This window comes from Salarias fasciatus, chromosome 2 (assembly GCF_902148845.1).
Source record: "Salarias fasciatus chromosome 2, fSalaFa1.1, whole genome shotgun sequence".
Classification (NCBI taxonomy): domain Eukaryota; kingdom Metazoa; phylum Chordata; class Actinopteri; order Blenniiformes; family Blenniidae; genus Salarias; species Salarias fasciatus.
The window spans coordinates 15,151,083-15,177,865 of NC_043746.1; the positions used below are offsets into that span (position 1 = coordinate 15,151,083).

The window sequence follows — 26,783 nt, forward strand, 5'->3', positions numbered from 1 at the left end:
GATTGTATGATTGTCTGCACCTGCTGGCTTCTCTATAAGTAGGGCTTCAGTTTGGTGTTTAGCTGCTAGTTTTTCAGTGTTCTTCCCTGTGTGTCTCTGGGCTGTTGTGCCCATAGTTCTGCTTCTTTGAGTTCCCTGCCTCTTTGTAAAAGGTGTTTCTGTCTCAGTCTCTGCTCTGTCTGGCATTTTGAGTCCCTCACCCAACCTGTGACAGCCTGTACTTTCTCTTGAACATGGCAAAACTGGTAACTGTTGAGTATTTCTTCAGTGAAAGCACTGTGCTTCTGTTACAGAGTGGCCACAGTCTCTCAGCTTTGTCATGAATCGTTATCTGGACTTGTTTTGCACACCTCTACATCATGTTTTCAACTATTACTTTACAGTTCTGCTTGTTTTTATGTAAGATCTATTTTTTTTCCTGTCTTTTTTTCAGTTATATAATTTTGAGCATTTTCCAATTCTATGCCTTGACACTTTCTTCACTATTATAAAAAGCTGCCAGAACATGCGACATTAGCTAGGTTGTCATTGAGTTTCATCTTCTCTCAGTTCTTCAGGACTTTTCCAGTCCAGCAAGAAAACTTTGTAGCCTAAATTTGGGTAACTGCGATCACACCGGTGGTTTTCACTGATACAGCACCTGTCCACCGCTTTAGCAGCCCCTGATGTACTTTACACTGATAATCACCTTCACACACACATCAACGGAGACAGCTGCCAGGCAAACGCTCAGTCAGTCCATTGGGAGCAATTTGACATTGCTCAAGGACATTTTGACATATGGATGGGGGGAGACCCTGCAGCCTTCCAACTGAAAGGCATCCTGCTCTACCAACCATCCTACAGCCACCCCATGGGCGTGTGTAAATCCACTCCTGAAGAGACATTAAGTTAAACACACACAATGCCACACACAAATAAACACATCATTTGCAAGTACGTACAAAAAAATTGTGATTAAACTCACAAGTTTCAAGGACAAACTCAGGGAAACGGATCCCTGAAATGGTTATTAGGAGCATTATGAGCAAAATTCAACCATAATCTGAGGCCTAAACGGTGTGAAAATGGGGAAAAAACAAAGCAGATAGTAGCCTTTGATCTTGCAGCTGGGAAATGTGCCAAAACTGCCTGACATGCATCACAGCGATTAAACAATCTTCATGTAATATTGAAGCTTTTGGCTCCAGTGTGCCCAGGAGCTCGGAGGATGGGCTGCGTGTCACACTTCTGATGGCGGTCCTGACAGGAGCTGGAACTGCCTTTGCAGCAAAGGAGGACACGCAAATCACATGCAAAACTTCACACGCATTTAAAGCAGTCAAAAAGAGATACTTCCTGGCTGTAATCTGCAGGCATGAAGTAATCTGAGTGAATGTACATTTGGATTATCAGTCCGCTCGATCTAATCTGATACACTTTCCCCAACTGCCAGACGGGCCAAGGGGTCATGAAAGCGCTTCAGGCATGTGGCGGAGCTAAAGGAATCTGACGCTGTGATAATTAGTGGCAGCATATATTTCTCTGAGGCTCGGAAGCCCAGCCAGCAGGTTCAGATCATGAAGTCTGCAGCTTCAGTTGAGACTTGCCGCTGCAGCAGGAGTTTACCTCCACGGCTGGCAGCTATCAGGCTCCTTCCTATTCTCAGTGGTTCATCGGCTGCTATTTAAAGCTAACTGTCATCATCGCGATGTGTTCAGGTGACAGCACCGATGACAGATTTTGGATTTACTTTTCTGTTTTATCGATCATCCTGTGTCATGTTTTACTGCAGACTACTGAATGTACGCCTTCATTCATTAGACTGTGATTAAATACTTTAAACACTTTTTTCTTGCTTTTCACTTGCACTATATATTTAAGAGCCCAATTTAAAGTTTTAAGAAGTATAACCCTCGAAAAAAAAAAGACAGAAAACAACTATCTTTTATTAAAGCATATTGAGGAATGAAATAACTAAAATTTGTTAATCTTTGGTCATGATCCTCTCTGTTTAGCAGCTGTGTGATGGGATGCGATGTTATATCCCTGATAACTCTGTACTGATGCACCAGACAAAGAAAACCTCAGCAGTTATGTGAGAAATTCCATCAAAAGAAAAGAATGCAAACATCACAAGCCCTATTCAGTGTTTACACAGAAACACACACACACCACTGGAGAAAATCCGTGCATACGGCAACTTCCACACACCCATGCTCACAGATAGCCTTAACAGCAAGTGACGCATTCTCAACAACAGCGATAATGGTCTCATCCCCGTGTGTTTCTGCTCGTTAATGTACCATATGTGCTCGCTTGGGTTGAACTCAGCCACGCTGCCTGTCTGCATTCTTCTCAATGAGCCACAAAATGCAAGTGTGTCCCTTGTGCGCCGTGCAGGAAACACTCTTTAAACACTCTCTGAAATCATGTCTGTGAAAGGCACTAAATGTATCATGACTGTTTTGTTTTTAGGTGTAATCAGCTTTTATCATAATTTGCATAAAAGTGAAGGCAGTGACTGCAGCTGATTGAAGAACTCAAATTAGTGTAAACAAACCATTATCCTGGTGAACTTTGTAACATTCATGACTTTTTTCTCTCATTCTTTCCTCTGTGATCACGCCTGCTGTGACTGGAGACACTGAAATGACATGTTGATAATGTGAGACTACTGTGTTTACTATTACTTTAACCAATTGCCGCTGCAATAGAAACCAATTTAAAATGACTCTTTGTCAGTGCATGACTGCAACCTGCAAATTACAAAAGTACCTTGAAAGCGCTGTAAGATCATCATTTGTTCCAACTTTCCAAAGCCTGTGTTCACAACAAAGGTGAAACTCAGCCTGTGAAATTTCCTGCTTCCTCCGCTGTGTCTTCACACACTGTTTCAGTCGTGACAGGCTCCTGCCTTGGTGCTGAGGTGAGATGCATTGGTTTACCTGGGTTTCACGTGCAAACTGTGAATATATTAGACCTCAATAAACAGGATGAGTCAAAGACACAGTTTGAAGCATAAAAATCCTTTTAAAATATTCACATCAGTTAATTTGTTGCTGCTTTTTTTTTTTGGTGTCCTTTCTCTCTGAAAGTATGAATTCAAATAAGGACAAGAAGTCTTCACAAATGAACAATAGAGGCATTAAACATAAAAATAAACTGTCCAAAAACGAACATCGCCCTTCCTCGTGGGTGTACATGGAAAGTCCTTAATGTGATACGGTTCATCAGTACGCAACTGAATTGCATCTATAAACAAGGTCAAAGTCATATTTGACCTTGTTTATTTTTGTCTTGGATGAAAACGGTCGCAGAGCTGCTGTCTCTCCATCCTGCTCCCCATGGCATCATTCAAATCCTGGCTCCACTGTGTCCAAGAAGGATCTCAAGAAGCTTCCCTGACTTATTGACTCTTTCGTCAAAGTACAAGCTGTAACAAAAAAAATAGGTAAATTTCTCCTGTTTTCATGTGATCAGTGTTCAGAAACTGTTCTGTTTTAAATAATACATTTCTATTCAAAGCTGTTCTACTTCATTCTATTATATCTATGACAGGTTTGAGTGATGCAGGATTATAAATGAGCCTCATCTGAAGCCTGTTGTCTGCCTTTAACAGTGATAGGAGACATGGGAGTCTTTAAGGTTGGTGCTTAATGACATATAATACATGAGCAGCTTCCCAGACATGAGTCTTTATCAAGAGCAGGACAGGATGACACCATGAACAACTTTCACTCGGTTTTAACTTAAAATGTCATCCTCTGCCAGAGGAATTAAATGTGAGCGAGGCAATGACTTTCAGATTGTCACGGTAGTGAGAGACAATTTATGATTCTTTGAACTGACACAATGAGCAGAGCTCTGTTCACAGCCATCTCCTAAAAATTCAAGTGAGCAAAGTCGATTTTCACATGCACAGAGAGACCTTCATCACTCACGCATCAAAGTGTGTCTTCTGGTGATGCCTGGAGTCATGTTTGACTCAAATCACTTTAAATAAGACAAAATAAAACACTTTGTAAGAAAATGTTCTGCACAAAGCACTGAGATTAGAACACGGGATAATCACATTAAAGTCAACAAAAAGAAGGGAAAGAATCCCTTAGATCGGCATCTATTGCGGACGAGTCTTTGGAGGAAAAAAGATTCTTTAAGAAAATCTTTTCAATTTTCACTTTCAACTGGATTACACGGTGCAAGTCAGATATCTCTGTACTTTTTAATATCTTCATCCACTGGGATCAATTCCAGGGTGGATGAGGATGTGCTGCCACCTAGTGGTGTAACATGACAGTGGTGCCACAAAACACAAACTAAAAAAAAAATAAATAAATAAAAAGATATTATTCTGTTTGACAGTGGACAGGCTTTTTCTAATGTGGCCAAACGGAGACTTGAGTCAAATCTGTCAATAAGTTATAACCTTTTCAGTTAGATCATTAAGCTTTTAGTTTAGAAAAAGGGAAAGGAAATGACCACAATACCAAAACTAATTGGTTATAATTCAGTTCTAAAATGATTCAGAGGCTGCATTTGTTGAATGTTAACATGAACCAGTGAAGCTTAAAAGTATCACAAACCTCAAACACATCTTTGTGAACAGTGAGAAAAGAAAAAAGAAAAATAAAACACACACACAAACTGAAGGAGGAGCTATAAATTTAAAACAGCAGCCCTTAAAAACCCAGAATATAAACAGGGAAATTTTTACTGTGAGGCACGAGTCGTCCACTAAACCACTGATGTGGCTCCCACACTATTTCCATTACTGTCCAATGAAAGGCCACAGTGTCCAGCAGCCAAGACTTATATTAAATAATAAAAATGAGCACATTAAAAAAAAAAACACTCGATTGATTCACATAGCAACAAATATCCAGTCTTAACATTCATACTGCTTGTGTGGGTTGACATTCTGAATCTGTAAATCCCATAATGCATTTAATTTCACCAAACACAAAAAAAATAAAAATAAACATTTCATCAGTGTTAGGAAGGATCTGTGACCCCTGATGGTCTCACCTCTGACCATCCCCCTTTAGCTTTCATCTCCTGGTTTCCTCTTGCTCTTGTCTCGTGGAATGCGGCCCATATTATAAAACTCTACGTTTGGTCTCATGTCCGCCAGGTGAGCCAGCCGGTTTGACATGGCGAAGAACGCAGCGATGGCAGCGATGTCCCAAGCGTCCTCACGATCGAAGCCAACTTCCTCCAAAGACTCAAAGTGCTGCTCTGTGATGGTGTCGCTGCGACACACGGCCATCGCGAAGTCCAGCATAGCGATCTCCCGAGGGGTTAGATCTGCGTTCTTATAGTTCACAACGACCTGGGAGAGGGGCAGCCACAGCAAGAAAGGTTTGAAACGTCTGGTCAACTATTAGTTATTCAAAAGGAAAGCAAACTAAAACACACATTTAAAAACAGGATGAGACATTCCAGAGTTTTATTGGATTAGGTTTGAGTCACTTTGCATCATTTCTGTCATTTTAGCAGGTTTTCTAAAGAGGGAAGAATAATTTTCTAAACAAATCACTCATTGCACTAAAATCACACTTATCTCATACTACAAACAGCATATGACAGAAACGACTGTAAATATTGAAATTACCTCTTTAGTTTGCTATAAACTACCTTTAAATTGATACAAATCAAGGTTTCAAAGTATTTCTTTAGCAAAAAGGAAAGTACACAAAATATAATCTGGAACATCAGCTTTAACAGTGGCGTAATGCATCTCTGAGAGAGTGAGTGGTATGACAGAAAAACTGGGCTAACCAAACTACAAACAAGCAAAACTCCGAGAGGTGGGCAGGAAGAACGGATGTATTCAGACATCTACACCTACACCTGGCCACTCAGCTTCCTACACAGAAGTACAAAGGAGAACAAAGAGAAAGAAAACTTGCTTTGCCTCTAATACAACCTGAGTGATTTTGACAAGTTTGATCTTTTTAGTGTTGCAATATGACTGTAATAATTATAATAATAGGATCTCACGATTATTGTACCTCCAAAAGTATGACTACAAAAGAACATGTAAGCAACATCTCCGTTAACGAGTCGGCATTGGTGCTTTATAGAGAGAATGTGTCAGTAAACAAGCAGCTCCTGCTGGATTTCACCACAGGACTGCAAATGGAGAAATCTTTAACTTTAGCATAAAACACCTGAAACTGCATTTTTTTTGTGAGATGTGAAGACATTTCAACAGTCAACCCAGATGCAAGGACTTCTGGTTAGTTTTCCCACTACATCAAGGAAATATTGTGGGGCAAAAAAAAAAAAAGAAAGAAAAAACCCAACAACACTCCACCAACACACAAAGCCTTTTGTTACCTCTGCCAAGGAGATCATGTTTTCATTTCTCACCTCTTCTTTACTCATTGCAATTTACCTTTGTTGTCACTTCATCACAGATTGTATTGAGGGACACCTGCACTTCACACCGTATCCATGTAGAATATTTCAGCTATTTTGATGTCTTGTTCCCAATAAGTACAAATTCAACTACAAAAGCACTCGGAGAGCGCAGAACTCTACTAAACAGCTCAGTCCCACTCCCAAGTTAATCCAGATCACACCCAAGATTAACCCAATCACTTGTTCCTAGTCCCGTTTCGGACGTTACCTGAAAATTTCAACATAATCCGTCCATAACGTTTTGAGTTCTGTTAGCAACAGAAAAACAAACCCCAACAGAAAACTGAAGACTACCTGATCAGCGAGAGTGGGCTTCCTGGAGTAGATGCGGTGCAGTGCACTGTGGGATACCACGCAGTAAAGGCACTTGTTGTGGATACTGGTTGCCACAACAATCAGCTCACGATCTGCCTTCGTCAGTCCGCCTGGAAGACAAATGGCTAATCAACATTAAATCTGAAAATAAGAGAAAACACATGAACACAGTGGAGCTACATAAAAAAGAGTGCAGCATCAGCCCTGCTGGCTCCTAAACACAGTGCTGTTCACAGCTAAAATACTCTGCATGAGGGAGAGGTGACGGGCAGGCAAACGTCATTATTTAGAGTGTTTAATATTCCCGGTGCATTAAAACTGACAATGCCAAAAAAATACGAAAATTTGGAACAATTAAACCAAGGACTATAATATGACAATAGCAAAAGCTTTTTCTCGAACACTGGACAAGTTTTACAAGTTAGAGACCTGAGTATCATCTGTCAGTAAGTTAGAAGGCAGACAGGTAAATCATTAAGTCTTTTCAGAAAGAGAACACGAAATGACCAAAACACCTCAGGAGATTGTTTTAGTTCATTTCTGAAGCATTTAAATGTGTTTAATTTTAAACCAAACCAGTGAAGTAGAAAGCTGCCTCTTCTGAGCCTGATTTTTCAGAAGTTTCTTCTGGGGAGGTTTATCTTCTTCACTGTCACTTGTGCTTGCTCATTTGTCACAGTTTTGTCATTACATTTTATAACCTACGTATAAATGTGCCATGAGATGGCTATGCTGTCGTTTGTACTACATTTTCGAGCAAATGTTTTTAGAAAAAGCAAAATAGAAAATATGCTCAGAACCCACTACATAGCACATTTCTGGTTTTCTCCCAAGCCAGGACTTGGAAACCATTCAGCGCAGAGTTTGCATGTTCTACCTGTGTGTGTGTGTGTGTGTGTGTGTGTGTGTGTGTGTGTGTGTGTGTGTGTGTGAGTGTTTTTCTTTAAATGAGTGAGTGTGGTTGTCTCTTTCGGTTTGTCCTGCAATGAACTGGTGACCCATCCAGAGTGTATCTTGCTTTCACCCATAGTCAAATTGGAGCAACTCCAAAAGGGTACAACCCCGAGCTGGATAAAGCAGCTTGATGCATGGAAGGAAACCAAATTATCTGAAGAAAAGCAAATGCAATAACCACGCAGAAAGCCTTACTCAGACTCACTTGTAGCTTAATAAGTGACTGAATGACTTACTTTTGACATTCATAGAGTTGTTGGTGTTTCACCTTGGTTCAAATGTGGCTGTGTAAGTATGTCTCACCACGAAACAGCATATAGAAAATAAAGACATACCTGTCTCCTTGTTCATGAGTTCATTGTAATATGAGAAGAAGGCTCTGAATTCCCCTGGCCTGTGGGAGAGAGCTTTGAAAACATTAGGCAAAAAGCCTCCCTGTAACAGAAACACGAGGATTAGCAGGAAGTCAAATCAGGTGAGGAGGCAAATGCCTTGTATTTAAAACCTTTTCCTCCACTTCCTCCATCAGCTCCAGCATGTCAAAGGGCAGGTCTTTCCTGTTGGGGACTGGATATCGGCTGACTTTCTCTGGAGGGCTGCCACTGGAGCACTTTCTGGTCACCGCAACTGCATTCGCCGCAACCCGGAGAGAAGTCTGCATACAGGACGGGAGAGAAGCATGAAGCCTTGGAAACACACACACAAAGGCAGGCGAGCGCTGTAGTACTTACAAGATGTGTGAAAACAGGCGGTCGAAACAACTTGAAGACTAAGTTACTCGCCATGTCTGATTCCAAGAGCACCAATAACCTCCGAGTTGTTCACAGAAGCAAGTTAGACAAACCCTAATGAGAATTACAGAAATCAACACGGTAAACTCATCAGCCTTCTTGATGTCTGTCTATTTTTATATGCGTCACTATATTAATGCAAGCCTTCACTAAACATCCGTGGACTTGTGTTGCCAAATAAAAATGAGCCAATCAGAGTGCACCGTCGTGTTCCGCCTGCAGTCTGACCACGCCCCCTTCATGTGGTGTACTTTCTCTCCGCACCGCCAGGGGCAGTGTGACGTTATCCTATTCATGATTGTCTACAGCTAAAACGCATGTCAGTTATGTGTATTTTTTTGTTTGAATATGAAATACAGAGGCTTTTGTCCTCTTAAATTTTATTCCCATAGATACTGGCATGAAACTATTTTTGCTGAAGTTATTTTCTCAGTGACAAACGTGCATGCCAAGCCCCGCCCCTTGACCCTGCTACCCGGAAGACAAGAGTTTTCATTCAATGCGCGAAAACCTTTCGGATAAAATATCATAACAATAACATTAAATATCAACGAGCCGCGCAGTTACAGGAGAAGATGTTTTACCACGTAAGTTTTATTGTCTGTATTCGGACCTCGTCGTAGTTATAGCAGTGTAAACGTGAGCGTGAAGGTGGCCGTTGTGCAAAAATCCAGGTCGAAAGTTTACATCTGTCGTCCTTTTTTTCTCCTCGTGCTTGATCCGTGTATTTTTAATACTAAATGTGTCATATGTTTGAAGTGATCGTGTTATTCGTATCCACAGATTTCACTGGAACATGAAATTCTACTACATCCAAGGTATTTTGGTCCTAACCTCCTGAACACCGTGAAACAGAAGCTGTTCACAGAAGTGGAGGGTACATGTACTGGAAAGTGAGTTGTGAAGATCACTCCCATATTTAATATTCAGATCTGGGCCGTTGATGTTGGTTAATTCATTTTATTTGTGAATTTATTTAGCTTTTCCATATGGGTCAGCATAATAGAATTTGCGGCTTATCAAAGTTAAACATTTACAATTGTGTTTTTGCCTGGAGTTGCACAATTTCAGTTTGACCTTATTTTTATCGAACCAAATAGTATCAGTCATCCCAAAACACTTTTGCAATAATTAGAAAACTTACAAATCTGCTTGGGTAAGCATAGGAGATGTGGAAAGGTTAAATTCCTTTTCAACAGAGAGGAAAACATTTGCAGAACCAAACTCAGAGGTTTCCTGCTGTTCCAGTTGGAGTTAGAGGAGGCAGGAGACTTAAAACATGAAGTTCTAGTTTCTCTGTCAGAGGTCCTGGATAAAGATTAACAAAAGGGAAAAAACAGAGTATAGACTACATACGACTGAGAGCACAGACTACAGGAGAGAGATTAAACATTAGTGACATTTAATAGTGAGACACGGAGAGTAAGAAAGTCAAGAAGCTCAGTGTAGGACTCTCAGCAGTTTTAACCTATGGCAGCTTCACTAGAAAATGGTCCAGAGAGACCTGCACCAGCCCTAACTGTAAGCTTTATTTAATAGAAAAGTCTCAACTTAAAAGAAGAGTGCGATATCCTGCCTAACTGAAACTTGGAGCTGGTTCCACATCAGAAAATAATGTGTAGTAGTTTGCATTCATTATTGCAGTAGTTTATCATTCATTATTTTTTTAACCCTCTCTTTCAGGTATGGATTCGTCATTGCTGTAACCACCATCGACAACATTGGGGCAGGTGTGATTCAGCCTGGCAGAGGTTTCGTCCTCTATCCTGTGAAGTACAAGGCCATTGTGTTTCGCCCATTCAAAGGTGAAGTGGTTGATGCTGTGGTCACTCAGGTCAACAAGGTGAGGAGCAAAGCGGTGCAAGTATTATTACTAATCTTTTAACTGTTAAAATGAATTAAAATAGTAGTCACTCAGTAAAGTGAATGCCATAAGTTAATTAGGATGACAGTTGCTCAAATATGTCAGTATTAAAGTTTTAGGATTTTCAATTCTCCAATTGTTGTCTAATATTAATGCTTGTAGCTTCAAAGTTAAATCTTGGTTGATAGAAGGGTGTTTATTTTTCCCCCTCTGTCTTGCAGGTTGGATTATTCACAGAAATCGGTCCCATGTCTTGCTTCATCTCCCGCCATGTGAGTCATCCTAAAAACTTCAGTTATACTGAATCAGTTTTCTTATATGCACAGTTAACTTTCTATAACTTTTATAATAATAAGAGGTATGTTGTTGCAGTCAATCCCCTCGGAAATGGAATTTGATCCCAATTCCAATCCACCCTGTTACAAGACAGTTGATGAGGTACAAATGTTCCTTATTTTATGGTCATTTCATGTATTTTACCTCTGGTTAAAAACTGTGATATTACACAAGAGTATTGAAAACAACTTTTTTTTTTAAGCCTATTTTAAGACAAGACAATTCCATCTATAAACATCCAGATTTCTTGATACATTGACTGTTGTTAAAAATGTTTTTTTAGAAAACTTAAACATATCCATGACAATAAGCGAAGGTAAAATCTAAAGGAAACATTAGTGAAGCACATGTGAAGACTCTTGCTTTTGTTTTGCTCAACTTGTTTCAACTTTTTCCCTTGTTTTCCTATTTGTCTTTAAGGACATCGTGATACAGCAAGATGATGAAATCCGGCTGAAAATTGTTGGAACACGTGTCGACAAGAATGACATTGTAAGAGTTTTGTTTTTTTTTTCACTTTCAGTGTGAATACAAATATAGCTTTTCCAAAAAACAAATATTTTTAATACCTTTGCATGCTTTATGAATGGTGATAAAGGAGTCATATTTAATTTATATTTGGAAAAATACATTTAATTCATTTTTCTATAAATTAATGCAACAGTTTTATTATATTTCATTTGGATTATATATTAGCAATGTGCCAAATTTATATACATTCAATTAAAAACAAACTGTATCTTTGTTGTTGTTTTTTAGTTCGCTATTGGCTCGCTCATGGATGATTATCTGGGTGAGTATTTCATCGTGAGTCAGAGTAATATTTGTTGTGTAGAAGATGTTAAAATATTTGCTATAACTTTCCAGTATTGTACCCAAAAGGCGACTCTGAATCACGTTGTAACCTGAATAAACTGGTCACGAAACATTTACTGTTCATAAATAACACTTTTTATTTGAGTGTCAAAGTTGTCTTCTCTTCTTTGTTGTCAGGTCTTGTGAGCTGATTCGCCTCAGTGAAGCACATTTCATATGGGACATTTACACTTTTTGCCCAATTACACTTTTACTATGAATTTTGTTTTCTTTGTTGACCTGGTGATTATTTTAATTTTCTGTACAGCCTCATTTGTTAGTTTCAGTTAAAATTGTCAGAGATGCAAGCTGGAGCACAGTTCAGTAGCAGTTCATAGAATTGAGGTTTAATGTAGAATCCATTATTTACATGATGCTTATGTATACAAACTTTAATAAAGTGTTTAATTTGTTCTTTCGTGTGTCCTTGTTATAATATGCAAGTGTATCAACTGTTAAGTTCACATTTTGAATCACCAGAGCAGACCTGTCCTGCTGTGGCTCCCTGGCTGCCCTGGAAATAGGATTCATGAATGTAAAGAAAGAAGAAGAAGAAAAAAAAAAGAATTGCCAGAATATAATTAACAAAGTGAGATAAGTTGAATGTGGATAAAGACATAACGGATGGCATAAGATGGGACCTTTTCCATTCAGAAGCCACGCGTGGATGCGTACAATTCCAGCACGCGCACGTTCAACGAGCGTAAATACGTCACCGAGAGGCGCCGTCGCTCTTTCTTTCTCTCGTCCTGAAGATGGCGGCAGGGGTGAGTAAGATGGAGAGATGGCCGCCTCACAGGCTTTTTCTGCACTTACATCCTACAATCCGTCCTAAATCAGCGCCATCTGCGTTCCCACCGAGTAGCTATGCTCACGGACCACACTCCCTGGTCGTTTGCTGCCGCTTTTATATTTTATTTGGCAGTATTTTGATCGAGGGTCGGAGCTGAGGTTAGCTTCCGCTGCTCTGAGGTGACGCTGCTTTCTCCATGCCACGTTACATTACTCACTATCAACATACTGGTGCACATTTCTGCTCGTCTTTGCATAGTGTTAGTAGTTACATTTAGTGTATTACCTGTTAGTCCACTGCACATTTGATCTATGACATAGAAATTGCAGAGTAAGGATGTATTAGTTGAGCATTCTGCTCATTAGCGTTTAAAGCTAGTCGATAGCCACGTTATCATAACTCCTGTATCTTTTGTTCACGCTTTTTAAAAATTGTATGTTTGTATGATAAGTTTGATCAGATTTATTTTCTTTGGCTGTGCTTTGTTTGGCGTGTGTGGGGTTTAAATGGCCACATCTGTTCAGTGAACGCTCATTCATTAGTGTGAAGAGCAGCTGTCCACGTTACACATCACCCTGCAGCGTGTCTCACGTTTCCACTGCGGTGCAGGCTTCAAGCAGGAGTTCAGACCAGCTACAGTATCCTCTGAATATGAGTTCATTGTTTTCAGAATGTTTTGATTGTAAAATATTGTCATTCTCTGTGTTTTTAAGACTCTGTACACCTACCCAGAGAACTGGCGGGCCTTCAAGGCCCAGATTGCAGCCCAGTACAGTGGCGCTCGCCTCAAAGTGGCCAGCAGCCCCCCTGCCTTCACCTTCGGACAGACAAACCGGACCCCTGGCTTCATCAGCAACTTCCCTCTGGGAAAGGTGAGTTCTTCTCCTGTTGAGCTGGCTCTGCCCTTCATCCCAGGACACAGTTGTTTAAGATTAGGATGTTTAACCGGTTTGGCATACAGAGCTTGGTTCTGTGGGTAAAATTAGGGTGTGTTGTTTTTAGGTCCCCGCCTTCCAGGGAGATGACGGCTTCTGTCTGTTTGAGAGTAATGCCATTGCTCACTACCGTAAGTTTTTATTTATGCAATTATTTGAAGCTTAAAAACTTCATATTTGCTCATACGGTTCATCATCATTCACTTAAGAACCGTCTAAACAACTGACCTCTTCACAAACATCACATCCCTAGACGTGTAAACAGTTTGATTAGAGGTAGTATTAAATACAAATACTGGAGTACACGGCTTTGTGTCCAGTTTGCAAACCTACGGATCCCTTCATCATTAAACTAAACCCATTAAGAATCACTTACAGACCGTCTGTAGCTGAGCTCGTACGTCAGTCTCTGAAAAAGCAAAAGTAGTCATACATATGCAGAGTCTTAAATTTATAACGAACTCTGACGCTATCAAACGTATGTACATGGTCCCCTGTTAATGGGCAAGGCAGTGCCTCATCGTGGCACCAAGTCTTAATCTAACGGGGGAAGAGAAACTCCAGACCATTATTCATCCCAGCCGTCTCCAGTTCAGTGAGTGAAGGCTGGTTCATGCTGTGGCCACATTACAGTATCTGTAACTTCACTTCTACCTTTAAAGTGAATCTTAATCGAAGTGAGATCCTTTGTTTCCCAACAACCATTCATACAGATGCTATAAATAGACTCCCCCTGTACCTTTTTGACTTCACATTACTCTCTGTGATGACTTAAGCCATTTCCAATGTTCCGTCGACAGTGAGCAATGATGCTCTGCGTGGGGCCACTCCTCAGGCGGCGTCCCAGGTGCTGCAGTGGGTTAGCTTTGCTGATTCAGAGATCATCCCTCCAGCAAGCGCATGGGTCTTCCCTACTCTGGGAATCATGCAGTTCAACAAGCAGGTATGATGCTCCACATTCCGAGTTTGATTACTATGGTAAAAATCGTGGGTTTAAGACTGCATAACCGCAGTGCATTTCGGTGGTAGACTTAAGTAATGTTCTGTTTGTCTGTTCAGGCTACAGAGCAGGCCAAGGAGGATGTGAAGCGGGTGCTCACAGTGCTGAACCAACACCTGAACACCCGCACCTTCCTTGTGGGAGAGAGGGTCAGCCTTGCTGACATCTCTGTGGTCTGCTCCATGCTCTGGCTTTACAAACAGGTGAGATGCGTCGTCCATGCTTTCAGCTTTTATTCAGCTCCACACAGTAAATGTTGAATGTTTTTTTCTTTGAGTAACACTGGAGCTTGAATGAATTTCCTTCTAAATGCGTCTGTTCTCCGCAGGTCCTCGAGCCTTCCTTCCGTCAGCCTTACACCAACGTGAATCGTTGGTTCGTCACCTGCGTGAACCAGCCTCAGTTCAAGGCAGTCCTCGGGGAGGTCAAGCTGTGTGAAAAGATGGCTCAGTTTGATGGTGAGTCCGATGCAACGACCCCAGAGGCCACACCTCGTGTTCTAAAAATGGTTTCTGCTGTGTTCAGTTCAAAAACATGTACATATTTTATTATCAACAATACATAACAAACATTCACAAACTTTCACTTGTCTTTAATATGGAATATTTGGGTTTCAGACTTCCTTGAAACGGTCACCACTGTCAGATGGGTCAAACTGTCCTGACATGAGTTTGAGGCTCCAAATTGTCAAACACTGAACTCGTGCTGCTGTTTTTGTTTCGTCAAAGTTACATAATTGGGTGATTAGTTTTCTTTGACATGGGGGGTCAAGCCATGGTGTTCTGGCTTTAAGATGTTAATTTCTCATTTGATGAGAAGTCTGCATTGTAAAATTGCCTGGTTGTAGGAGCAGAATCACTTTAAATTGTTCCTAAACTAGAACGCCTGTCTACGGCCAGCGAAGACGTGATAAAGCTCACACAGTATGGGTAAATATTTAACTGAAATTTATTTCCCTTGGATTGTTCAGCCAAGAAATTTGCTGAGATGCAGCCCAAGAAGGAGGCCCCACCTAAAAAAGAGAAAGCCGGCAAAGAGTCAGCCAAGCCCCAGGAGAAGAAAGAGAAGGAAAAGAAAAAGGAGGAAAAGAAGCCTGCTCCCGAGGAGGACATGGACGACTGCGACGCTGCTTTGGCTGCTGAACCCAAAAGCAAGGACCCATTTGCACATCTGCCAAAGAGGTACAACAGTTGCTCTGTTTCTGGAAACGCTTCATTTTTTTTTATCTTACATTGTTCTATTCGCAAAATTGCTGCTGATAAAATATATGAACTGTATTTTTGAGGGGGGAAATGCTCCTTCTTTTGAGATTTAAAGGGTCTTATAATAATAAATTTGAGTCTCTGGAGTGGATTTGTAGTGTGCTGACTAGAGTGATAAGTCTGCACACGTTATCCAGCTGTAATAGTCGTTCCCCTGTCATTTGGCAAGGCAGTGTCCTTTCATGACACAAAGTCTTCATCTCACAGGGGGAGAGAAACCTGAGACCATATTCATCCCAGTCGTCTCTGATTCAGTGAGTCAAAGGCTGGTTCATGCTGTGGCCACAAATAAAATGGAGCCTCAAGTCTATAAATAGATCAGTTTGAAAAATTAACCTGGCTTTAGGAGCGGGTTGTTCAGTATTTACAAGAGCTGTGATAGTGGTCAGCCGAGGCCTGTCTGAATTGTGTGGCCTTGTATTTTCTATAAATGAGCTGGTTTTTGGCTGGATTTCAGCACGTTATCCCATATTTCCTTCTTGTGATGTTGACACTGAGAAAGAAGTGCTGAAATGTTCCATCTGCCATTGCCTTGACACCTTTTCCTCTTCGCAGCCCATTTGTCATGGATGAGTTCAAGAGAAAGTATTCCAATGAGGACACCTTGAAAGTAGCCCTTCCCCACTTCTGGGAGCACTTTGACCGCGAGGGGTACTCAATCTGGTTCTCGCAGTACAAATTCCCAGAGGAGCTGACACTTACCTTCAAGAGCTGCAACCTTATCACAGGTGAGAGTCGGCAGCCGCCACTTTGGCAAACACCTCAAGCTAGGAAGAGTGATGGCTTGGCTCCACGTCCTCCATCTGAAGGATATCCAGTCCAGTCACACGTAGGCCTGTTGGAACGTTTTTCTCCTTTAAGCTTTGCTCGTGTGGTTCCAGAGCCATGGGAACCGATATTGGAGGCAATTCTACCATTTGAGGCTGAGACGCCTTTCATGTAGTTTTGAAACCCAGTAAATCACAGCGGATAAGTTGTTGCATAACAAGTGTGTGGTTGGAAGGTCATCTTCAAACAATTCGGACTTTGACCGCACACAGCTTGTGAATCAAGTAAGGTTTTTCTGATGTGGACTTGGCGATACACAAGTTTGTCTTCAGTCATTTGAAGATGTGTTGATGGAAGTTTTGTCTAGTTAAAAAGAAAAAAACATCAAATGGGAAGAATGGGACGACAAGCTCTGTAGATGTAGCCGCGCATATCTCATAAACATCCCTTCAGAATTTTTGATCAGTGAGGATCTTTGAAGCGCTCGGCTCAGCAATATAGGGACACGTTTGACTGAAGTTAGGATCAGTTGAGGTTTAGTTGTTGCGATGGTACACAGTATCAACTGTCTGCTGGGGAAAAATATCCCAACAGTTTTGAAGTTTAAGTCTGACGGGGAAATATAAACCTCTGTTTCACTGAGTAATAATTTTTTGCTGTGATTCGAAACAAAGCAGGATTACATTATTCTGATGAGACAGAGAAATCCTTCATACCAGAGACGGTGGAGACGAGCTTTGAGGGAAACACTTTTTTTTGTTGTAACTGCAGGTGTATGAAAAAGGCTTAGGCTTAAAATCTTTCTTGGAAGTAAACTACAAATCTGGAACCAATTCCGATCATTCAAAGTTGCCTCCTGTTCATTAAAGCCTCATTCACTGCTGCCAAATGGTTGTTGGTAGTGTATGGGTGGAGGTGTCGGAGTTGAGGCACCACCTCTTTTTTTTTTTTTTTTTTTTTTTTTTTTGTAAGCAGCATCAAAACAAATGTCTGAAATTCCTGCTCCTCTCAACAGGCATGTTCCAGCGCCTGGACAAACTCAGAAAAAATGCCTTCGCCAGTGTCATCCTGTTTGGCACCAACAACGACAGCGTTATCTCTGGTATCTGGGTGTTCAGAGGGCAGGAGTTGGCCTTCCCTGTAAGTACTGCAAATTATCCACGCTGTTTTGATTTGAGGACGACGCTAATGTCGGCAGTTTGTGTTTTGATATTGTGAATCATGCTTCATGTGTGAGGCTAGAATGAAATCGTGATACCGTACACAGCTTCTTTAAGTTTCGCATTAGATTTAGAAAACTTATCTTTCATTCTTGTTCGTGGCACAGCAGAAGCTGTTCCGGTGTTTTCAATCATGTCCCCTGTCTTTGGGCAAGGCAGTGTCCGCTTGTGACGCCAGTCTTAATCTGACGGGGGTAGAGAAACCTCAGACCATATTCATCCCAGTCATCTCTGAATCAGTGAGCAACAGGCTGGTTCATGCTGTGGCTACAATTGACGCATAAGATGTGAATGTTGAACATTACATGAAGCGTCTGCACTGCCTTGAAACTTGTGCCTTTAGGTGAAATAGCCGTTCACACTCAAACTGCAGTCTTCCATTCAGCCTGGCGTGGATTGTCTTTCATGCAAACCATGTTATACTGTACTTTCTCTCTTGGCCAAACTGGAGCCTCGTGTAATGTGATAGCAGTGGGTTGTACCCGAAGGTCACTCTTTGCATTCATTACATTTCTTTTCATTCCTTCTTTCAGCTGAGCCCAGACTGGCAGATCGACTATGAATCGTATGACTGGCGCAAGCTGGATCCAGACAGCGAAGAGTGCAAAACCATGGTAAAGGAGTACTTTGCCTGGGAGGGAGATTTCAAGCACGTAGGCAAAGCCTTCAACCAGGGCAAGATCTTCAAATGAAAGGACACTGAGACCATCCACCAAAAGCAATCTGCGCTTCTGCTCTCAAACACAACATACGGACTTTCAGCCACGTGCTTACTTAACTGCAAGAATGAGTGTTTGGAGATGATGGAATTTTTGTCTCGGTGGTTCCCAGACTGGTTTTTTTGTTTTACCTGCGAAATAAAATGAATTTTCCTCAACGCAATCTCTGGACTTTAATTTCTCTGGCATGCTGCATATTAGGCGAGGGGGAAGATGTCACAGATGAGAGGAAGGTGTCTGTCAGGGTATAGCGTGTGAAGACTGCAGTGGAGCGGGCAGCTGTTTGAAGCTCGGATGATCTGAGATGAATGACGCGTCCCTTATAGATGTGTCACGCAGTCCTCCATGTGATAAGCCCTGGTTGATGGCTCTACCCACTCTGCAGCGGCTCCTCTGCTTCGAGATAGGTGGGTAGTTTGGAGAAGGTGCAATTGCTTTATTTCAATTATTGAACAATTGCATCAATTTTCTGACCGTACAGAGTTGGATATCATTTGAAGTTTTTGCATAGCCTTTTCTCTTTGGGGGCCTCTGGTCAATTTGACAGAATGACCTTGAGTCGGGGTTGTACAGCAACAGCCGGGCCAGCTGCGTCTGGAGTTATTTTTGAAACTTTCACCTAGAAGACGTCGGTGAAACTACTCGGCACAGTGTCAGTTTACTGTAATGTTACGCCTCACTTCCTTTGTTATTGCATGAATGCATGTAGCCTTCACTGTATTGCATTATAAAACCCCTAAAGCTGATCTGGATGTTATTTTTTTCTCCGTGTTGAATCAGTTTATAAGGCTTCCAAATGAGGTATTTGCCTGTTTCATCCCCACTAAAGACCTGATTTGAATGGGTGTGTTTTGAGGCTTCTGCAGAGATTCATGATGCCCATTCGTTTGATTCAAGCACGGCGACAAAAGCCAGATATGTGAAATTTGTCAGAGAGTAAATCAGCAGAACCAGTGCTGGATGGAATCGTTCGTTTGGAGGTCCATGTGATGTTGCGGTGCTCTCCCTGCAGAGGGCAGGAGGAGACCAACTATCTGCACACGCTGAATGGAGAGAATCCAACAGAGAAAATGACTAGGCTGAGCTGTGGTTTACTAGACTGAGAATGCTGTCTGCTTTAAACTATGGGTTCTTGTTTTGATGTCTCTGCTTCCCCAAGGAGAAGAAGCCTGGAACAAATCTCTTTATGGAGCTTTCCTCGCAAGGCCCAGGATGAGGGTCATTACCATAAAATCTGTTCTCGGTCATTAAAAAAGCAACTCCCCCTCCCACTAAGATACCAGAACCATAAACTTAGACGGTTACCACAAATATTTTAGTGGACTTCACATAAAGTTATTTAATAAATTGGTTTCACAACAAGCATTTTACACAACAGGGTCGTACTTTTTTTTTTCTTCCGTTCGTGTCAGTTCTGATCAGATTTAAAACCCGAGTCCTGTTCGTTTTCTGAAGTTTTAATAGTGCATATACATAGAAAAATATACAGTGGTGCACCCTGAAGACAATCGTTTTAGTTGGCGTGCAGATATGGTAACCTGAATGGCTGACCACACCCAGAAAAATGCAGAAATACCATGTTTTGCAGCCAACTTCTGCATGATCGTGACACGAAAGAAGAAGTCACGATTAAGATTTGTTTTTGGAAAATAGAACATGAAACTTATTTAACTTTCCTCAGAAACTTCAAAGTTTTTCGTCAGAGTCTGAGCATTTAATTTGCTGCTGAACCGTCACTTCTGTTGTGACTGGTGCTGCGTATGAGATTTTGTCTGTTGGGAGTTAATGTTGGCCTGTGGAAACAAAGCACCTGGTTTCATTGGACACACCCAATCATGAAAGATCCGAGGACACCTTTCTATCATCTGTTGCTGACTGTTCCCACACCTGCTGCCTGCCTTAATCCTTTATTTCTTTGTCGGGTGCTTCTCTGTTTGTTATTCGACTGCATGCAAAACAAGACGCCTGTGCCAGCGCAATGTTTCAGTACATCCATATCTTCAATTCCCTTCCCTCAATGTGAGTGTTGAGATATTTTGAGGTAAATCTTGCGCAGCAATGTGTGGTTTATTGTTGTTCCACTCTAAAATTTAGAGTCTCTCAGTGGATATGAAGCCCTGCTGCATAATCCGCACACACACGAGAGATGCACAAGAGAGGGCTCACGTCTCTGAGTGAGTCAGATGTGTCATTTTTTCCTACTTACTAAGCGTGATTCAAGATCATTTTAGCGCAACCATCTTCCACCATGGTGTTGAATCAGGGAAGCCATTTTAGTTTGTTCTGTGGTCTCATGGAAATCAGAAAATGGAAATGTTCCCACAACAGTGAAGCACCCAAGTCCTTGAACACATGACTCACCCATCCTGCGGATCATGGTGGAAGAGGGCTGTAACTTGAGCAAATAACTTTGACTTCACCCACGGCTCCGCAGCAGTTACAACACTGCTGACGGCTAACCCTTTGATTGCTGAGGGAGTGGTGTTACAAAAGCTTTTCCCTCTTGTAATTAAATACGAACTGAAGGTGAGCAGACGTCAGCCTCTTCAGACCGTTTTTGGGGGTAAATTTTCTGATGCAATCGCTGCAGTATTGAGACCATATGAGACTCCGGTCCTTGTTTGTGTTTAGGAACTTCAGAGTTAATATGTTAAACTAAAGCAAGCCACAAGAACAATAAGCAGTTTTCTGCCAAAAGCAACATTTTCTCTCCCAGTCCTGCCAACCTTCCTCTCCCTTGGTCTTTATTTCTCTGTTGGCCACACACTCACTACTTCTTCCTTCCTCCCCTCCTGATCCCTGCTCTTTGGACATTTTTCTACGTCCTTCTGCGCACACAGAAGGGGATGGGTGGGGAAGATTTTTCTTAAAAGCAGTCGCAGTGGTAAGGGAAGGACACAGAGAGAGGCTGTATTGTTTCATCACACAGGGTCCCTGTGTGGCAGTCCGCCCCCAGTAGGAGCTCCAGGCATGGTATGCATGTGCTGAGCATCTGGTGGTGCAAGGCACACATCTGGAAAAGGGTGAGGTAGGGAGTGAGCAGCGAGCTGGAGAGACCCGGCAGTGCACTGTAGAAAAAAACAGTCTGCTGCTTTTTTTTTCACTTATTAAAAAAAAATAAAAAAAAATACAGAAACGTATGAGCAAAAGAAGAAACAAGCACATTTGTTGCATTTTCAGTAGAAATAGAAACAGTGCGTTATTTTCCTCCGCTGACAATGTATTCACAGCTTTGCTACAGTCTAAAACCTAACGGAAGAGTGAGTGTTGTCAGCGGGTGAGACGGACGTCTCCAGGCGCACAGAAACAACACTGAGCGACTCCACATACACAGTCCCACCCTCGGGTTTTTATGGGGTTTCCCTAGACTGTAGTCTGGAGCTGGGCTTCAACTTCCAGCGTGAAAATGGATACTTAGTCAGCACCAGTGGGCTGCTTTACCTCAATTGTCCTTTCATTCCTTTTGAGGAACAAGCAACGGCACAAATGCTGAAATGAAATGCAAATGTGACAGACTGGGTACTGTTAAACTCAATTGTACTTAAAAAAGAAAAATAGAAGTATTGTTAAAAGTTTTACAAAGTACGGAAAATTGTGTATCTACAAACAATAATGCATCTTTTGAGACTAGAAAAGTGACCTTCACTTCTTGCATTCAGAGTAAGGGAGGTGTTTTTATTCCTTTCTTTTCTTTTCTTGTAATATTGCTTTTTGGGGCGTGAGCTGCTGATGTCTCTGCGGCACTAAAACACAGCATCGTAATTCAGCTCTGGAATGGAATGAGAGAGGTCAGAGGTGAGTCTGCTGAAGGGAAATAGCTGAAGAAGGCAGGGAAGGACAAGATTATGTGATATATACTAACAGTCAGACGTGCTAGTAACATCCTTCAGCTGAGCTATATTGTTTGGAGGAGAGATTATTTATGATATTTTCTCTGTGAGTTTGCGTTGCCCTGCAACAGGGGCTGCCAGTGTAGAAGTGAGGAGAAAAGTGTGTGACACGAGGAACGAGCGAGCGAGGAGAGGTGCAGGGGGAAAACAGACAGCCCCTGTGCTTTTGGATGTGAAACCCCAGAGTCGCTTGTGGCTCATATTACCAGAATGTGGAGGTGGGGCATGTTGTCAAACTCAAACAAAACTGTAATAATGCACTACCATGGCTACAAACCAAAGGTTTGCTGATGGCAAGAAGAAAAAAATGTAAAAAAAAAAAATCCCCATCAGAGGTTTATTGTCTTACATCAGACTTGTTGCTTTGTTTACCTCAGACACAGCGTTTTATTTGGAAATATGAAATCCTGGTTTGTGTTAACATCTGCACAGTTGTGGTCTGGGTGTGTAATCAACCTACCATGTTTAGATTTTGTCAAGGGAATCTTTTCATTTCATTTGTTATAAAACTGTGGTACGTTCAGCACCAGTGGGACGTGGGCTTTCTCTTCATGTCGTGGTTCTCAAAGCGATGGGTTCTCCACCCCGACCCACAGCGCCAGGGGGAATCTGACTTTTAGGTTTAACTCATTTCATTTCTGGAAAAAAAATAAAAGCTAATCCTTGTTGAAACAAATGATTCTACAATAAAAAATATAATTAATTTTATTAAAGCACACATTTTTATTTGTTGTAGGTATAGTAGAGATTAACAAAAGTATTTAAAATATACTTGAAAACTAAACATGAAAGAAGAGAACCGAACTGTTTAAGACGACTTAAAAGATTTAAAAAAACCAAACAAAACTCAAATAAAATAAGAGCTTTTTCTTGCCTTTGCATCTCAACAGATATTTATGTCTTGCAAGGTGATAAAAAAAACAGGAAGTCTGGTCCATGCAACTGCCACACCAAGCGAGCGCAGGAAATGTGTGTGTGGTTTTTTTTTTTTTTTTTTTTTGAATTTTTCATATCTCTGTTGTCAACAACACGTCTTAGCTCTGTTACCTGGCGACCCAGTATTTTTTTCAAAAGAGACTGAAAGAACCTGTGAGTTTGGACTGAAAAGCAACGATCTGATGTTTGATTTGCACTAAAAGTTATTAGAGATGCTGCACCCAGAATGAGTTTAGGTCATTATAATACCACTACTTTGTGTAGTGTGGCTGCAGCTGGCACAAATGATAAACAAATAATTCTCATATCTGAATGAATGAATGAATGAATGAATGAATGAATGAATTTATTTATTTTTCGAACATGTATAAAGTGAAAGAAAAAAGATAAAAAGGAAAGTTAATGCAATGCAAAGTTAATACACCTCCATTGTGAACTGTCCCTTCACTGTTTTATGTTCAGGTTAGCCATAATATGGGAGAGTTCTGTAAAAACTTTGACAACCACTGTATTATATTCTTTTTATCATCTCTTGAGTACAGTTAAAGTTATATCACCTCCTTTTTCAGCTCATCCGCCATAGATTCTGTTATGAAATGAGGTCTCCAGACTTGCTGACTGCAGGAACTTTCTGAAGAGGTACCCCAACCCGATTGATTGCTTTGTCGTGTATTGACTTGCCTGGGGTTTTACGTTCCACCCGTACAAAGAGCAAAGGTGTCGGAACATTTTTAGCAATGACTGGAATGTGCTGCTCACCAACGTTTTTGCTTGTTTTAGACATAGCATGTGGATGTTGAGCCCTTTCGGTTATCAGTAAGATCAATATTTCCAAACGGTCAATAGTGACACATTGAGAAGAAATGATCACACAGAAATCCAGTCATACATAATATTATTATGTGGATCCATATCATTGTATCAGTTTGTGCATGTCGCTCAGTCCTTACACTCTGTGTTAAAACAATTGAGCAACACAGATAGGCCTGCAGTTTCCAAGACTTAATCACTACAAAATGTGGCAACCCAGGCAAGACTGAACTTGTGGAAGGTGTTTCCAGCACCAGCCTGTTTAAATGAACCTTATTGCGCAGACACAAAAATGCTCTTCAGGCTGAATTGGAAAACAGGGAAGTGTACGGGAGGTGGGGAAGGCGGTGGGGAGGAATCATCACCGATAAAAGCAGTTGCAAAGTTTGCGTAACAAAGTGAAGCGGAGTTCCTTACTACATTACAAACTGCTTTGTGGCATGTGATATTTATCCCCACACACACAGCCTATTGCTATGGAAACCTCGCTGGAAGTACCTGCCCCTTTGCTTATTATGTTGCTATAGCTGCCATCCCAGAATAGTCCTTTTTTTTTTTTCTTTTTCTTTTTTTTTCTCTCCCTCAGTCCCTCCCTCGTGTTCGTGACTCACAACTTGCAATGGAAACCGCAGACCAATCTGTCTCTCATTGCCCTTTTTTCTCTCGCATTCTTCTCTCTACCAGAGGGAAGGCCTGCCTTTCTGAATCACCCAACGTATGTGTGTGCATCCACGCCATGCGTGTGTGAGGGGGAGTGCTGTGGGGAATTCCAAAAAGATTACCAATGAGTTGCTATGGCAATAGCAAATATCAGTCAGCGTGACCTCTATGTTGCGAGATAGCGTATCAGAAGTCCTGCACATTGTCACTGTGTGAGTGGGTTTCCTCGTGGTTGTAATCTCTCCATGGATACCCTCTGCTCTCAACAGTTACTTAAGGTCCACTTTGTTTTGAGAGGCTGCAGCTTGTGGACTGCTTACTTACAGAGCTCCGGGGCGGGGAAGGCACAAAATCACATCGAAGTAATGATGCATGTGATGATGAAGTCACAGGGAAACCTTCCCGTAATGTGATGCTCAGGAACATCATCGTAACGTTCTGAGTTCGATGCTGTCGGCTGAATAACTCTTCAAGAGCTGAGGGAAATTCAATTAGCAGTGCTAATTAAAATAAGTTGAACTAAATTGGATTTTAAAAAGTTTGTCACAATTCAGATGAACCTCTTTCAGCCATTCAATATGTGAGAAGTTAATTTGCATGTTAAACTTCTATCAGTGCTTTTAGTTTGAGATTTTTTTTTTTCAAATTAATCACTACCTTTTTTTTTTTCCATTGTCTTTGTATTATTCAAAGAATAAAAGGGCCATAATCAGTACATCATACACACACTAAATATGAAATGTAAAAATGGGACAAACTATTAGATTAGACAAGACATAGGTAAAAATATGGTTAAAACAAGAAATGGCAACACTCATATTTAGAGTACATAGCCAATGTCGTAAAGTAATCATTATGTAAAAGATATTCCTAGTTCAGTACCACCATTACAAATATTAAGAAGGAACATCAATAATAATAATAATAATAATAATAATAATAATAATAATAACAACAACAATGATAAATGTTCTCCTTGTGCTTGCAGTAATTTTCTCCTGTTCCCTCCCCAAACCCAAAAGCACATGTTAACTGTAAATTCCCCATAGCTGTCAATGTCATTACGTGTCTGTGTGTGTTTGCCTTGTGATGAACTGCTGACCGGTCCAGGATGTTCCTGCCTTCACCCATCGTCAGCTGGGATCAGCTGCAGCGACCAGCGACTCTGAAATGGTGCTGAAGATGGATGGATGGATGGATGGATGGATGGATGGATAAGATACCTTTTAAAAGCAAAGCATATGAAATTCCTGCTCACAAAACCAGCAAAAACACCCAGACCAGGCAAATTAAATATGATCTGACAGGATTATGTCATATCAGTAAACAGTGTGACAGTGCCAATAAAGGAACTTAAAGATGGATCGAGAGCTGTTATCTGAATGTGCTGCTCTCAGAGCCTCACTGGAGCTTAGAAGTGAGGTTCACCCCTTTTGACTGGATGTTCTTCACTCTTTATGTTCCTGTGGCTTCATCAGCAGTTCTAAGCGCTTTCAGGTAAAAAGATTCAAAAGCGCCGCAGTGTTTAGCAGTTTGTTATTTTGATGTTTGTAAGAAATAAACATATCTCCCATTGGAAAAAAGCGACAAAAAAAGATGAGGCAACATAAATTTTGTAAGAATACACAGATTAACAACAAGTCAAGAATATTAATTACCAGAAAATTGATGCCAGTTTACCGTTCTTCACGTCCCATAGTGATTGGTTCTATGGTCCAACAAAAAATTCTATTATATTCCATTCCAGTTATATCTGGGAAGTAAAATTGGGGTGCAGTATTTTTATATTCAATACTGCTGATTTGAAATGAAATATATCCTCCATTTTTATTCAGAGTACACCTTTTCATGACAGATTTGTCAAAAAAAAAAATACAGTGCTGTATTTTCATTGTTCCTGAGTCTACATTGATATCTCTCTCAGCCTTATTAAGCACAAATTATACAATCAAAGTAAAAACAGCAGAAGACTTCACTTGTGTCAATTTTGGATTTTGAAAGAGTAATGTGTTCAACAACTTAATTTGATTCCTTTAATATTGATGTAAGGCATTAAAAACCAATGGTTTTCATTTGGTCTGACAGTCTGGTCTCTGGCCTCTGTCTTCTGCACCTTTGCTGCTGAAGACTCTACCATCCTGTGTCGGCTTTATTGCGTGCTTGCGCTTTTTTTCCTCCTGCTTTTCATTCAGCGGATGCAGATAGCGATCCACTTCTGAGTGTGGTTGTGGCGACGTTTTCTCACTTTTAAAGGGGGTTTTTTTCCTCTC

At 41.1% G+C, this 26,783-nt stretch overlaps 3 protein-coding genes across 3 annotated transcripts; 2 read left to right on the forward strand and 1 right to left on the reverse strand.

Annotated features, from left to right (window-relative positions):
• Positions 1-4,468: 4,468 nt before the first annotated feature.
• On the reverse strand, positions 4,469-8,636 carry LOC115406294 (uncharacterized). Its single transcript, XM_030116238.1, has 5 exons — positions 8,406-8,636; positions 8,180-8,329; positions 8,010-8,109; positions 6,700-6,830; positions 4,469-5,311 (listed from the first exon to the last, which is right to left on the reverse strand). The coding sequence occupies exons 1-5, from the start codon at positions 8,457-8,459 to the stop codon at positions 5,024-5,026; spliced, it is 723 nt and encodes a 240-aa protein (XP_029972098.1). The 5' UTR covers positions 8,460-8,636; the 3' UTR covers positions 4,469-5,023.
• A 302-nt stretch (positions 8,637-8,938) lies between these two features.
• On the forward strand, positions 8,939-11,934 carry polr2g (RNA polymerase II subunit G). The gene is made up of 8 exons (XM_030108291.1): positions 8,939-9,052; positions 9,249-9,358; positions 10,149-10,308; positions 10,551-10,601; positions 10,702-10,767; positions 11,086-11,157; positions 11,425-11,458; positions 11,659-11,934. Exons 1-8 carry the CDS (start codon positions 9,041-9,043, stop codon positions 11,670-11,672), a joined length of 519 nt encoding a protein of 172 aa, XP_029964151.1. The 5' UTR covers positions 8,939-9,040; the 3' UTR covers positions 11,673-11,934.
• Positions 11,935-12,242: 308 nt separating this feature from the next.
• On the forward strand, positions 12,243-18,380 carry eef1g (eukaryotic translation elongation factor 1 gamma). Its single transcript, XM_030109276.1, has 10 exons — positions 12,243-12,287; positions 13,027-13,185; positions 13,316-13,379; positions 14,049-14,191; positions 14,308-14,451; positions 14,577-14,706; positions 15,219-15,429; positions 16,066-16,238; positions 17,294-17,418; positions 18,032-18,380. The coding sequence occupies exons 1-10, from the start codon at positions 12,276-12,278 to the stop codon at positions 18,188-18,190; spliced, it is 1,320 nt and encodes a 439-aa protein (XP_029965136.1). The 5' UTR covers positions 12,243-12,275; the 3' UTR covers positions 18,191-18,380.
• The last annotated feature ends 8,403 nt before the right edge of the window (positions 18,381-26,783 follow it).